The 14,725-nt window shown below is 40.4% G+C and overlaps 1 protein-coding gene across 3 annotated transcripts in view; it reads left to right on the top strand.

The window, feature by feature from the left end:
* Positions 1-14,725, top strand: part of pde3b (phosphodiesterase 3B) — a 50,085-nt gene that overhangs the window by 29,921 nt on the left and 5,439 nt on the right. For all 3 annotated transcript variants that reach the window (XR_004109283.2, XR_004109286.2, XM_031324133.2), the window contains exons 2-12: positions 5,880-5,930; positions 6,744-6,992; positions 7,497-7,660; positions 9,447-9,547; positions 9,659-9,896; positions 10,005-10,096; positions 10,620-10,777; positions 11,044-11,178; positions 11,555-11,666; positions 11,886-11,999; positions 13,023-13,222. Coding sequence is in view for 1 of the 3 variants with exons in the window: in XM_031324133.2 (XP_031179993.1) it covers positions 5,880-5,930; positions 6,744-6,992; positions 7,497-7,660; positions 9,447-9,547; positions 9,659-9,896; positions 10,005-10,096; positions 10,620-10,777; positions 11,044-11,178; positions 11,555-11,666; positions 11,886-11,999; positions 13,023-13,222 (1,614 nt within the window). In the remaining 2 variants the exon portion in view is untranslated. The remainder of the gene's footprint in view (positions 1-5,879; positions 5,931-6,743; positions 6,993-7,496; positions 7,661-9,446; positions 9,548-9,658; positions 9,897-10,004; positions 10,097-10,619; positions 10,778-11,043; positions 11,179-11,554; positions 11,667-11,885; positions 12,000-13,022; positions 13,223-14,725) is intronic.

Genomic DNA, 14,725 nt, shown 5'->3' with positions numbered 1-14,725 from the left:
AGCACAGAAAAATCTTCTTGAGTTTGTACTGAGAGTCTAGCACTGTAATCATTTTTCTATCTACACTTTGCTCCAAGACATCATGCCAAAAAGTGGCTAGAAATAAGTCCTTGTTGCATATTAAGCACTATTTTATAAAGGCCAATGGCCACAAACCCAAGAACACAATTGCTTGTTGTTTAAGTCGAGCTCCAGTAATGCTACTGAATATCAAAGATCAGCATGTTGGACACTGCTTGTGGGTTTACAAACATACACGTTGGCCCAAAATCTCGCACCTTTTCGTTGTGCTCCCTGTCCTTGTTCACACTTGGTATATTTTGCAGAGTATCTTTGTTAAAGCCTCCTTGTCACTTGAAATATATCTTAACCACTTCCATATACTTGAAGTTGTTAAACCAGGTTTGGTCAGTAACTTCCTCATCATTATTACGGGGTTAACGTAAGTTCACTGTTGCACTTGTTTTCTTTCTCCATGAGCATTTAGTGCTTATCATTATCTGTGAGGAAATTGTTGTCAGATTAACTGGATTATGAAGCACACACATTGAAAGCCATATCTATCATTGTTACTAAACATCATTTTTATAGTAATAGTTTCATCGCGTCTCATGTTTTTTTTCCCTTCCAAATTCTTAAAACTCTTTACTGAGACTGTTGAATTTAATGCTATGTTAATATTTAACACAAAATGCATTTTGTAGCTAAAAGAAAATGTAGCATCTCCAGTATATATTATAGTATATTTGCAAAATATGTTCTTATATGGGTTGGTTTTGTGTGTGTTTGAGTGTAGGAAACATCTTTGCAGTGAGTCAGTCTGGGTCAAAAGTTCAGAGACTGTTTTTTTTTAATCGCAGTCTGCTCCTTCCTTTAGTTGCCTCAGCTGCTGGCCTACCGTCAGCTAACCTGCCAGAGCTTTGGCACTGTGCTACAGGCTAGCCATATCTTGGCAGTTCAAGCTATGTCCGACCAATGGGACACAGGCGCACGCACACACACGCACACACACACACACACACACACACACACACACACACACACACACACACACACACACACACACACACACACACACACACACACACTCTCATCTGGTTAGCTCTCTTTCCTGAACAGGCTTAAAAGAATCAACCCAGCCTGTGCTTTCTTTTCCCCTCCCCATATCATCTTTTCTTCCTGTGTGTGTCTTGACAACCAGAGCCCAGTCCTCATTATCGCCGTGTGCAGACGGCTGCTGACGCTGTGTGTGTCGCTGCAGACTGACGTCAGCAGTGCCCTGCTTCTCTCCATACAAATGCCTTCCTGCCATTGATACCTTTTCTCTGTCCCCCACACTCTTATTAGCGTGTTTTTATCAGTTCTAGCACCTCTCACACCACAGAGCCTAGCTAATATGACACGCAGGTGTAACAACTGGCCGTCTAATAGCTTGCACAGGTTTATTGACTCCGGTTAGGAAATATTTACTACTTGTGTTAAATGTTAAATAACTGTGTGCTTGTGAAGTGATATTTTGATGTGTACTTTATTTTTGTTATGTGCATTTGAGTGCATGTTGGATTGTGTGTGTTTTCTCTGTGTGGGTCTCTCCCTGTTTGCTTTAAATCTATATATTCGTGCAGGTGTGCATAAATATAGTGCAGTTATTTCCCTTTTGTAAATACCGACACCATAAATAATCTTCATCCACATGTAGGTGTGCACACAGTGTTACACAGAATGGCAGCTACACTGGATATGGCCAATTGTACGAGTCTAACAAGCCCTGTCTGTGCCTGTGTGTTGAAAATATAAAATAAAAAGTAGTGAAATATATGAGCAGTAGAGGTCAAATTGAAAAGGTAGGCAGTCTGACATTCTTGCAGACATGACACATATCTACTATAATTAGCAGTTGCACAAATGTCCCCACAAAATCAAACTATTTACATGTCTCCTTTTTAATACTAGTAGTTTTGGTTTAAAGCATGATTTATTATTATATTACTGATACTACTCCTTTCTTAGTGTCCGTAACCCCTAGAGCTAATGTTGGAAAAAGTACCTCAGTAAAAGTACACAATACCACAATGTAAAACTACAAAGCGTAAGTAGGAGTAGGGGCAAAATATACTATTATTATTATTATTATGATTATGAATATTAATTATAATAATATATTAGAATATTATTTCAAATATATGAATGTGTGTGCGTATATATACATACACGTAATTGAGTAATCGAGTAGAAGTATAAATAAGTACAAAATAAATAATAGATGTAATAGATTAAAAAAAATAATAATAATAAATAAATTGCGTGAGTGTCTGCATGTGCACAGGTGTCTCAAGTGTCAGCAGCTGAGCCTGAGTTGTGTGTCTCAATCTCTGCATCTGCCCTCATGTCATGTTTTCATAACAACCCCAAAGAAAATATCTCCTGTTCAAGATTTAAATCTCAACACTTGCAGAAGGTCCTCACTGTAAATAAGCTGTTGCTTGGCACATAGTCTCGCATTGTCAGACCTTCCTCCACAGCGCTGCGGGGGAAGGTGTGGCTAGTCAGTGTTGTAATGTAACGGAGTACAAATACTTCATTACTGTACTTAAGTAGAAATTTCACGTATCTGTACTTTACTTCGCTATTTAAATTTATGTCAACTTTCACTTTTACTCCACTACATTTCCTAGATAAAATGTATACTTTTACTCCGTTATATTTCCACTAAGCATCTTCGTTACTCGTTACTAAAAAAATAAAATTAGAAGAAATGTGTGCGACTGCAATAAGGGAGGTTTGGCGAATCACTGCTCCTAGATTGCATTACGCACGCTCCGCACGCCGCACGCTCTATTTCAGCGCTTGTTTGTTGCTAAAGGAGGAGGAGGACGCACAACTGAAACCGCCACGGAAGCACGAGCACCTACTGGAGGACCTCCCATTATCGTAGACGACCACCCTGACGATAATGGTGAACTTGGTGAACAGGGTAGTGGTCAAGATAACGTCATACACCCGTGGCCGTATTTGCAAGAAATGTTTCTGTACATTGGAATGAAAGATTCTTCCTATCAGATGATTAAGAAGATATGGGAACCCTGAATATGCTTTATGCTTTACTATAAGAAAGCCACAATAAAGTTCACAATAAAAGTTCTAACCGCTTGCTTTTTAAAAAAAAAATGAAATTTTTTTTACTTTTACTTCAAATACTTTAGTAAGTACATTAAATATCATAAAATTACTTTTGATACTTAAGTACAGTATATATCAGATACTTTAAGACTTTTACTTAAGTAATATTCTAAAAGGTAACTTTCACTTCTACCAAAGTCTTTTTCTAGTACGATACTTGTACTTTTACTCAAGTATTGCTTTCTAGTACTTTATACAACACTGTGGCTAGTCCACACAACAATACAGGATAGGAGAAAAACATGTTCAGCTCTGGTTTTATTGGCATTTCTTTAAACCAATCACAATCTTCTTGGGCGGCGCTAAGCGCAGGTACGGTGCCTCGGGAAGGAACTTGTTTTGGTGGAACGTGTACGTAGGGAGGCGAGCTCTGGAATTAAAATGGCTGTCGAGTGTTTGATGAGAATTTTATTCAAAAAAAAGATAAATATAATTTGATTGTCGGTTCTAGCTCGGAGCATGTTTTCTGAATCGACCAGAGTTTAGAATGCCAACACCAAGAAAGCGGAAGGTGAGGGACATCCGGGCGAAAATCAGGGACATCCAGCGGAATCTCCAGCGGCACCGGAACTATCCCGTAAATAAAACGTCGTCAGTATAGACTACTTGGCACATAATGTAATGGTGGTAATAGCCCCCATTCAGCCAGCTTTTCCTGTTTCTGTGCCGTGTAAGAGGCGGAGAAGACATCCATGTTTTTGTGCATTGTGCACAGATTATGCATAGGCATACTGTAATGGTGAGGTGTAGACAGATTGTACACATGCTACGCTGTATTGTGTGACACACTAAAGACTTTTGAGTGTGTCTCTGTGTACTGCGCTTACGGTCGAAAGGGTCAGTAGAAAATGGAACAAAACATCTTTAGTTGAGGTAAATGAAGGCCAAGCGTACATCGTATTTAGTTGTCTCTTTCTTTTTTTTCTTTTCTTTTTATCTCTGTGTATAGTTCTCTGTCCTTAACTCACCATCCCATCCTTAATGACATCCTCTCCTTCAGCTTTTACCCATCTACCTCTCCGTTTCAGCCCTTCTGCTTCTCTCCATAAACAAGCAGAAGGCCAACAACTCTGTCCTCCGGCTGTCTCCCGCCATCCTGTTGCCATGGTGTATAGAGCATTGTTTGATGGCCTCTATGTCGGGTTGCCATGGCAGGGCTTATTTGCCATATTACATGTTTGGCAGCATTGTACAGATGCTGATGACAAACACCCAACATCCCACTTTGATCAATGAAACTGATTAGAGGAGATGGGATGATTAATCTAACAACCTTAGTTATAGCTTTAATCCATTGTATGCATCACATTCAGAAAAGTAAAACATGTCTGTATAAAATCATTACTATTACAGAAAGCTGGAAAGAAAACCTAGTATACAAATGTTTTCTTACATTAAAAACCTGGCTTTAAAGCATTTGCAAACTGGCATATGTTCATTTTGTAATCACACAATGTAGAAAAGTAGTGAAAGAGTGCACATTACATTTTAACTATAAAATCTGATTTTAATTTGGTTTGCTAAATAAATGTATAGTATAATATCTTGTTGACGTTCTTGACATTGCTGAAAGGTTTAATCCAGAATAAAATCTTTTCACATTTTTAATGTGATATGATGTGCTTTGATTGTTCCTGATAATATGATGGCTGGCTGAGATGGTAAAAAGAAGGATATGTGAGGTTGTGTGTGTGTTTAGTGTTTTAGTGTGTTAGGTTGAGGTTCTTGTGTTTGTGGAGGTGTTTCACAAAATGAGGCTTAATCCTCTGTGTCTGTCCCCCTTGTGGTGCTGAGTGAGACTGCATGCTGGCTTTTTAAAAGAAATGTATATACTGCCTGGATTTTACATAGTGAACGGCTATATTTCTACCCATTAAAACATGAAGTAGACCTAAAGTAGGTGGGGGGGGGGGGGGGGGTTGTCGTTGCATGACAGGTTGGACTAGGATTCATCATAAATAGTTGACTTTATGTTTTCAATTGTTATGCTGTCAAAAGTGATAGATTTCAGTGCTTTCACTTAAATGTGCATGGCTGACAAAATGAAATGCATGCAGGAAAATCAGTAAACGTGCAAAAGTATAATTTGACTGTACAAACCTAGTTAAATGCTATCTTAACAAATAATTTCCATAAGTATGCTTGTGCTAGAGGATTAGATTATTTCAGGTCTATCAATTTAGTGTTACATAACCTGCAACAACTTTGACTGTAAACCGCTGTAACGTGTGAGAGCTCCTGTTTGGTTACCAACAGATAGTGTGGAAATGCTGCCGATTGACGTAGTTGGAGCCAGATAAGATCTCATAGCTCCATTGTAGACGCACTGTGGTGGTTTAGTGGTTTGCTTTTCTTCTTTTACTTTCAGTGAAAGGCCTCAGTCTGCTGTCGCTAAGGCATTGTGCATTAGCATACCTGTACTAGGAAAGTGCATCATGTGGTGCAGGAAATCCTCAATGTAAACTGTTACTACACTGTGTGTTTGGATAAAGGACAGAATAGATGAGCAGAAGTTGTGTCGCTGAACTGCTAGTGCCTTTGCTGAAAAGTAATTAGGCCGTGTGCTGAAATTGGAGCATAGGTCAACGCCTGTGCTCTTTCTATGGAAATACGATTTTATATTCACTGTTATGCACAAACACTATATGCAATGATTACATTTGACTGACAGTTTATGGGTTTGTTTTTCTGTTTTTCAGATGATCTTGTGGGACTGGGATCTGAAACACTGGTACAAACCACAGTATCAGGTCAGTACTGTGTTTATGTCAGGAGTTTGAAGGTACATGTGCACGGTTCATCCAGGTAACACACAGATAATACATATTTATTTAGAGAGAGCAGCCTCTGTAGTCCAACAGTAGAAGAAGCCTATAAGTCACCTTTAGGACATTCAGTTCTCTTGCTGACATCTTTTGTTCAGGCAAAATACACATTGTGTAAAACCTGCCATACAATGGCCTTGGAATTGTTGGCATGCCACATTTTATCTTACTCTGACATTCTTTTTCTTGTTTGAACTATTTGTGTAATCTGTCAAAGAATTTAGCTCCCACAGACCAAAAATCATTATTTGTTCTGACAGAGAGCCAAGCCAGCCAGGACATTTCCCCACCTGAAACCTGCCCTGAATAAAGCAAGCATTACACCTGTTGTGTTTTCTTACAATTTCACTTTAGATATTAGCATCACACTACACTTCTCATATGGGCTCTAGATATTGTGTATTTTCCTCCCAATATACTGTAGTTGTTGTTACTGTTGTTGTTCCTACTGCAACACCGCTAGCCCAAGCATCCTTTTAAGTTAGTGCTATGAATCAGTAGGTTGTCACGCTGTCTGTTGTCCATATTACAGTACACTCCAGCAGGAGGCGGCGAGACAACACTGTCTCAAGCAAGCCATAAGCCAACATTTGGGATCTATTCTATCACATTTTAAAAACAACTTTACCACGAACATTTTGAAAACTACTTTTGTGTGTGCTGCACTGAAGTTGCCCTCCGACAGTGCATTTGCTGCCCTGTTCCCTAATCTGTGCGATGTATGTGCACGTATGGCAGGGTGCAGTGAGTGGCAACGGCGTGGATCTTTCAGTCATCAACGAGGCCAGGAACCTGGTGTCAGACCTGCTGATGGACTCTTCTCTTTCGCCACACACCATCTCAGGCCTGCGCAGCATCTCAAGCCTCATGGGGACATTTTCAGGCTCGTGCCGCCCCAGGGTCAACCCCTTCACCCCCTTCCCGGGTTTCTACCCCTGCGATGAGGTGGAGGACTCTGTAGAGAGGAGTGACAGGAAACCCATTAAGGTTGGTACAAGTATTACCACTGCACCGACCTAGTATGGATACATAAAGAGATGAGTAATTCCCATTCCAGTCAATTAAAAGTCCCAGAACTGAAGGGAGTCCTAGTATCTAAACTTAGGAACTAACTCAGACACTAAAAGTTCCTTCAGACACAGCAGTTTTAATCGTGTGAGAAACAATTTTAAAGCTGTGGAAAGTTATCAGAGCGACAGTCATTTTATCCTTTGTCTTGATGGTCACAAGGTAGATTGTGAGGCAGAATTTTGATTGGCCAAATGATGTATTGTGTTGCTCGATGACGTCGCATTGTGGCAAAAGCTGAGCCAGTTTAAACATAGGGACCTTACAACCATGTGGTTGTTTTTTGCAGGTGCCTTCTAATGGCGTCATAATTTTTCACAAATGCTCGTAGCTTTTTTAATGTGATAATGTTTAAGTATATGACCAGCGTCTTCAGTTTGTGTATAAAACATATATATACCGGAGACTTCCTTTCCCCATCAGGGTTTGAGCAGCAGAAACAGCCTCCCAACCCCTCAGCCCAGGCGCAGCTCCACCTCCTCCTCCTCCTCCTCCTCGTGCTCTGCACTCCCGCCTCTTGACCCTTCCTCTTTACGCTGGGAACGCAACAGTGGCAAGAGACCCCACCCGGACCTCAACCTGACCAGGTACCCACACAAACACACTTTACCAACTTCCAGAAACACACACTGTCTTGAGAATTGCTCACACACATCATCTAGGCTGTACTTTACCCTGAATCTGCCCAGTTTTGGAGCAGATTAATGGCTATTCTTGCAAGATCTGAATAATCTTTCTCAGGTTGCTCAGCAGCACCTGTGCACATTGATTTCACTGTTCAAGTTATGAATGGGCCTCAGTGAGTTCTAAATAAGCGATAAATCATCTTCATTATAAAAATAGAAATAGTGCACTTCACAGGAAACCAGGTCAACTGTGTATTTTACATCTGTATTGAGATAACCAGGTGAGAAATGTAGATCACATTTGGTTTTGAATAGAGAAGCCAGATTTGACAGATAAAACTGTAAATATTGTATTCACGAGTTTACTTTTTCCTCAATTCCTTTACATCCCTCTTTGATTTGTCGGTGTTTTAAGCCCCCAACGTCTCCTTCCAGGCAGCGTGCCTGGAAGGCACTAGGATTAGGCAATGGTTAGGGTTAGGTGCCTTGAAGTCAACAGTCGCAGCGCTGCCTTGAAGTTGATTAGGCAGTGGTTAGGGTTAGGGTTAGGGTTAAGGTTAGGGTTAGGTGCCTTGAAGTCAACGGTTGCAGTGCTGCCTGGAAGGAGACGTCAGGGGCTTAAAACACCATCAAGCCCCTCTTTGTCTCACTACACATTCATACCATGCTACAGTATAGCACAGCTGCATCCTCACATCACTGAGTCTGACCAAACATTTTCCACTCATCACGTTGCCCCTATGCTTAGCTGTTACTTTTAATGCCAGAGCAGAACACTGGTTGTCCTACAAACGTACTATATGTCTGATTTGATGAAATTATCAAGATAAGCAAAGTTAATCTACCCTTTTGTAAACATGTCACCCAGTTATTGTTAGTTCTCGTCGCTGTCCATACTGCAGTAACTCGTCACAGTTGATTGGTGAGAAAGTCATTTTCATATTTTGAATCATGAACAAAAAACAGCTGCTTGCAGGCTTGGTCTGCTGCCTTTGTTGTGGTTTGAAGCTGTATATGTGAAACTGAGAAGCGCAAAGTTAGCTTTCTCACCTACAAATCCTGCTTCATGGGACAGGCCAGACCCTGCTATCATCAGCTGAGAAACAGATGTAAATATTAAATACACGTTAAAAAAATTATATTTAAGTACAGTATATATAAAACTGACTTATTCCTCTGAATTTGTTTTATAGCAGCCTGTCACCCACAAACAAGTAACTGAGAGAAATTGTGTTCCATCACTTCCTTCCATTGTGTTTCTGCCGACAATAAAATGTACCTGTAAGCCCTGTGTGAGTTTCAGCTTGCACAGAGAAAACAAAAGCAGGAGTTGTTAACACATCATAGAATAGTGTTGTCTCTTCTCTGAGTAAAAACTAAGAAACAGATCCGCATTTTACACAATCAAGGAATAAGTTTAAGTGGACTATAATATCGGTACCTCCTGTTTACATGCTTTGAGGGAAAATCAGGCATCTTTAGTGACTGTAAACAAATCCATTACACAGTGTTCAATTTACTCGAACAGTAAACTTGCTGTGGACACCAGGGTGTAGTGTCTATATGTCTCCACGGGGTGGCAGGAGAGACTAGCTATGTTGGCGGTGAGCTTCTTAGAGTTTGAGGCGCAACACCTGACAGTGAGATATCGAGTAGAAGATGTCTTATTCCTTATCTGTGCAAAAACTGTGCTTAGTAAAAGTTGTATTTTAGAGCCAGTGTAGAATATATGTGTTTTGTGCTCCAGCCCAGGTCTGTCTAATGGGCCCAATCCAAATCTGCTCACCATTCCCAAGCAGAGATCTTCCTCTGTTACCCTCACCTATCATGCAGGGTCCAGGAGAGCAGGTGAGACTTAACTATCCAACTTCCCAAAGACACTACATGTGGATTAATTGCTCATGTTTGGACTGAATCTTGTGCCTCTCTCTTTTCCTGTACTCCCTTTGTCCTCTCCAGGCGCATCTCCGAGCCTGAGTCCACTCACCTCACCAAGCCACGGTCCTCTCACAGTAGGTGCAGGTTCTTCGTCGTCTCTCGTCACTCGATCGCCTGTGGAGTTCCCAGACACGGCTGACTTCCTGACAAAGCCAAGTGTCAATCTGAACCTGCACAAGCCCTTGGGCTACACCCTCAGCTCACCTGATTTCCAGCAGGCCTTCCGTAGCTCCACCTTCCCTCCTCACCTGTGCACCAGGTGAGACCTGCAGTAATGAAGTGGCATGTTACTGTGTCTGTTATGTTAGTGCTTCTAACAAAATATGTGCTGCAATTGGTCATTGCTGTGATACTGTGTCCTGTCTAGCTGTGGTCGTCAGATGCTCAAGGGCGTTTCCAGCGGAGATACAGGGGAATCCTATCAACCATTTGCCAGTGAGGCTCAACGCAGGCGCTCAGGTACATACAATTCAATTTAATTCACATTGATGTGGTGGCAGACAGCCTTGACCAGTGCTACGGTGTTGGAGATTGAAAGAGTAAGTTCTGTAAGCAATTTAGGGGGTTAACGCTGCCCTCTGCTGGACTCCAAATATAATGCAAGTTCGTGCACACAAATGCAGACAGAGGTGTGCACACACACGAAAGAATGAGCATTTCACATTATATGTCTTGTCCCTGTGATATTCCAAGTAAGGGTTGTATATATAAACTTAAAATGTGTTGAATAGCTAGACCTGCACATTGAAAATAAGCCTTGTTTTCTCAGTAGCTATCTACAATCACTATTAACCATCTCGACCGCATTAGCCACTGTACGTTCTGGTAACCAGTGTTAGGTTTCATTTTCTTTTTTTCAAATAAGTTTACAACAGTTACCTGTTTCAAGGCAGGCCAGTTTTAAAATATGTAAAATAAGTTTTACATATTTGCGCGTGTGCATGTTTTTGGGCTTTCCATTCACTGTGCTCTGTGTATGCAGCGGCTGAAGAGTTCCCAGGAGAGCCTCTGATCAGGGAGGAGAGCGTGGAGGCAGACGCGTCTGGGGACGGGAGTCCAGGTGTTGCAGAGAACCAGGGGCAGGCGGAGGAGGAGATGCAGAAGAGCTCGAGCACAGACCAACAGACTCAGGAATCAGAGGTGTGTGAATACAGGGCTGCTAGTTCCAATATGATTGTTTACTGAAGCACAGCACATGGAACAATTACTCCATTTGTCATGTTGTTTGTATTTTTCCTTCTCATAAGTATCGACCATAGTTTTGTTTTAGACAGTTAGCTCATACTTGTACGTAGACTTGCTTACAATGATTAAGTATATTTGGATTCTGTTTTTTTGTTCAGAACGTTATGTGTCAATGAAAAAAGTACTTGTGCTAATCTCTACAACATTTTGTGATTGCTCAGGGTGAGCAGGAGTTCAAAGTAGATCCTATGCTGGAGGACCATGAGGCTCTCATGGAGAGGATGAACACCTGGAACTTCCAGATCTTTGACCTGGTGGACCGAACAGGAGGGAAGAGCGGAAGGATACTCAGCTATGTTAGTAAAACAAGCACAGACCAGTCATCTCCTGTAGCTGTAGTAGTATGTGTTTTAATATGCTGGTCTGTCCACTCCTGATAAAGAAAAGCAAACCGTTCCATAAAGTTGGATATAATCATCATTGCAGCCTGCTAGCAGGACTTTTAGCCTTTTAGTTTAAATTTAATGTAAATATGCAACACTTAGATTATGATTTATACAAATTTCAGGGAGTTCAAATTACTTTTTTAGCTTAAAAATTACATTAGGCAGACAGTGAAATTCTCCTATGATAATGAAAGTTATGTTTAATGTTCTACTGAGTATCAGTGAGGGTGCTGGTTATCTTGTGTTCTGATTGCTGTTTCAGTAAAGCTGGCTTGTGTTTCCACAGGTGACATACACCCTTTTCCAGGATACATGTCTGTTTGAAATTTTCAAGATCCCTGTGAGGGAGTTCATGTCATACTTCTGTGCTCTGGAAAGTGGCTACAGGGACATTCCCTGTAAGTATCACACTGTGTAGTGTTCAAGAAATTCAAAGACTCATATTTGGGGTTTGTTGATGTGTTATTCCAGGGTGTTCATATGTATAATTGCCATTGTGCGGCAAAGCTAAGAGGCAGTTTTAGTTATCCATAAATTATGTAATTTTTCAGTTGTGTGCTAGTGTACTGTACATGGTAAAATAGATTTATTTTAAATTTGAACTATTATGGTTACAGATCACAACAGGGTCCATGCTACTGATGTGCTCCATGCTGTCTGGTACCTGACCACTCGACCAATTCCCGGGTTCCAGCAGATTCACAGTGAGCATGTGACAGGAAGTGACACAGGTAGGGCTCATGAACTCAGTGGTCAAAGATTGTTGTTACAGTTTCTGAAACATGGGTTATAATGCAGACACGTAGCTGCACAACAATCATTATTGGCTAAATGCATAATCGCATTATGTGATCTCTGATGTGTATTACTTATTAATACTTAATAATACTTATTACTTAGCCAGTGTCGCACATTTTGAGTTGTTTGAGGGGCGTTCGTCATTTAGTCTTGCATAAAAGCCTGCACACAGTAACCATTCTAAATGGACTTCTCTGATCTCCTGAATAAATAAAAACCTTCTAAATGTGGCTCGCATTTAATCAGTTAAAGACATTTTGGTCTACCAATGAGCATCTTGTGGGAGAATTCAGATTATTAGGTGGGTGAATGCGCATTGATAAAGAGTTATATCTGCAAAGTTAAACAACAGAAACAACGTATCCCCTTAAAACGATTAGTCTCTAGTTGTCATCTAGACAGCATACATACTGTATAGGTGTGAAACCTTTTAGATGTCTCAGGTCGAGCCAAAGTAATCTTACAAAGAAATGTCCGATTAGGTCAACAAATAAAGAGAAACATTTTAGTGTGCAGACTTTTTCTCTCTATTTCGCCACCCTCTGATGTCAGAAATACAGTAATTCTGACTCAATTTTGTTTGTGGCTTTTAGGAGTTTTTTTCTTTTATTGGGTGTGTCCTTTACTCTACCACGTCATACTCTACTTAATCTACTCTAATTTTTTTTTTTAAATCTACTCTGCCAATGATATTTTAGCTGCATTAGAAGTTACCTGAGGCTTATTCACTGACGTCGAACACTGAGGCTGCCAAAACAGCTGTCATTTGATAAGCGCGGACAGAGAGAAGGGGATGAGAAAATGGCAGTTATATTAAAGTCAAAAGTAAGGTTTTGCTCAGTTGTGGAAAAGCCACAATTCTAACTGGATTTTACATTGGCAGTGTAGATCTACACTTTTTTTTTCCATCACTGTGACATTCATTGACAGCTATCTTGTCTGTTGTCATGTTTCAGATTCAGATAGTGGGATCTCTCCAGGCAGGATATCCTACGCCTCCTCCAAAAGCTCCTCCATTTCAGATGACAGCTATGGCTGCCTGGCCTGGAACATACCTGCCCTGGAGCTCATGGCCCTTTATGTAGCAGCTGCAATGCACGACTATGACCATCCTGGTCGCACAAATGCCTTTCTAGTAGCCACTAATGCACCTCAGGTAATTAAAGATAAAATAGGCATTAATTGGTACTTGAAGGTGTTGTAGATTTAATTGACAAACTCATTTTATCTCATGGGACACATAAACACACTCGTGTTTACAGAAACAGAAGATCAGATCTTCAAACTATGGGTTTTTGCAAAATGACATTTCGCCACAACTGTATATACACGAGCAACTGAAGGAGTGAGACTAACCTCCCCTAAGAGAATTCCTATGACCCCTGCCAGTCAGCATACAGTATATACCTAGTAAGTTGATGACACCACGAACATTGGTCCTGTACTTGTATACATCGGGACAATCCTGGACTTGATGTCTGGCACCCAGTGTTGGATGTCATCGTAGCTTTTTTTCAAACTTGCGTCCTTCCTGCTAAAATTGAACTACGTGAGTTTTTACGTCTTTCATTTGTGAATCTTCTCAAACTTGGTGACCAATTTGCTTGTTAGCACCGGAGCACTTATACCTGTACATTACTGTACATATGTGTATGTGCACTATTATCACAGTTGTCCAAGCTTTACAAAGAAATACACAATATCCTCCATGGATAATCATTATTACATTACATGTCATTTAGCTGACGCTTTTATCCAAAGCGACTTACAATTGCTATATATGTCAGAGGTCACCACTCTCATCAAACGATATAATATTTTGGATCCTGCATTTGCTGCAGTATCAGCATTTATCCCTTTGTCCGTACTTTCCTAAGTTAACCACTCTGTTGGGGGGGGGGACATTATATGCAACTTGTTGAATTTGCGGAACTAGAAACATTCTTGAAATTATGTTTTGTCCTCATGCATTATGAGTATCCTACAGAAACCCTGTGTTTCCAGTTTTACAGTTAATCTTTAACTTCAAAGTTAACATTTTCCTTAGATGACTTTTCCTTACATACTCTATAACGCAAAGCCAAGCTATGCATAGTATAATTTAAAAGTAGCCTTTTTTCGATGCAAGGTTTACAGATATAAGAAAGGGCGATCATTATTTGATGTCCCAAGATAAATTATAAGTTAAATTTATAATTATTATTAAATTATCCCTCCAAACTGTGTCTCAAGGAGAGATCACTACATGGCCATTTGTGCTCGCTCCCCGTCATGTAAATGAGGGGTGAAAAGGTTAACTGCATGTCCCAGTTTAAATATTGTATTTTCTCAACATGACCAGTGATAGCACCCCCACTGTCTGTCTTTTTTTCTTTTTTTAAGTCCCAGGAAAGTGGGTTACAAGAAAGGAGAGGGAACCCTGAACCCAACCTATTGATTGCTATTAATGTTGACAACCACCATGTCTGTTAAAAGTATCTTTTAAGCCTTTTGTGTTGTCTAATGTCCCCGTAACTGCTTTTAACCTGCTTCTCCCCACAGCCATACTTGCCCTTTGAGCCTGTTACATTTCTACTTTCATAACTAAATACCCTCATGTCCTTTTTCTATCTTATTTACTGAGTGCTATTTTTAAAGTCAATACAAATTGTGTTACACA

The sequence above is a fragment of the Sander lucioperca genome, chromosome 3 (genome assembly GCF_008315115.2).
Source record: "Sander lucioperca isolate FBNREF2018 chromosome 3, SLUC_FBN_1.2, whole genome shotgun sequence".
Lineage (NCBI taxonomy): Eukaryota > Metazoa > Chordata > Actinopteri > Perciformes > Percidae > Sander > Sander lucioperca.
The sequence above is the reverse complement of the archived record's forward strand: the minus strand, read 5'-3'. Positions and strand labels throughout refer to the sequence as shown.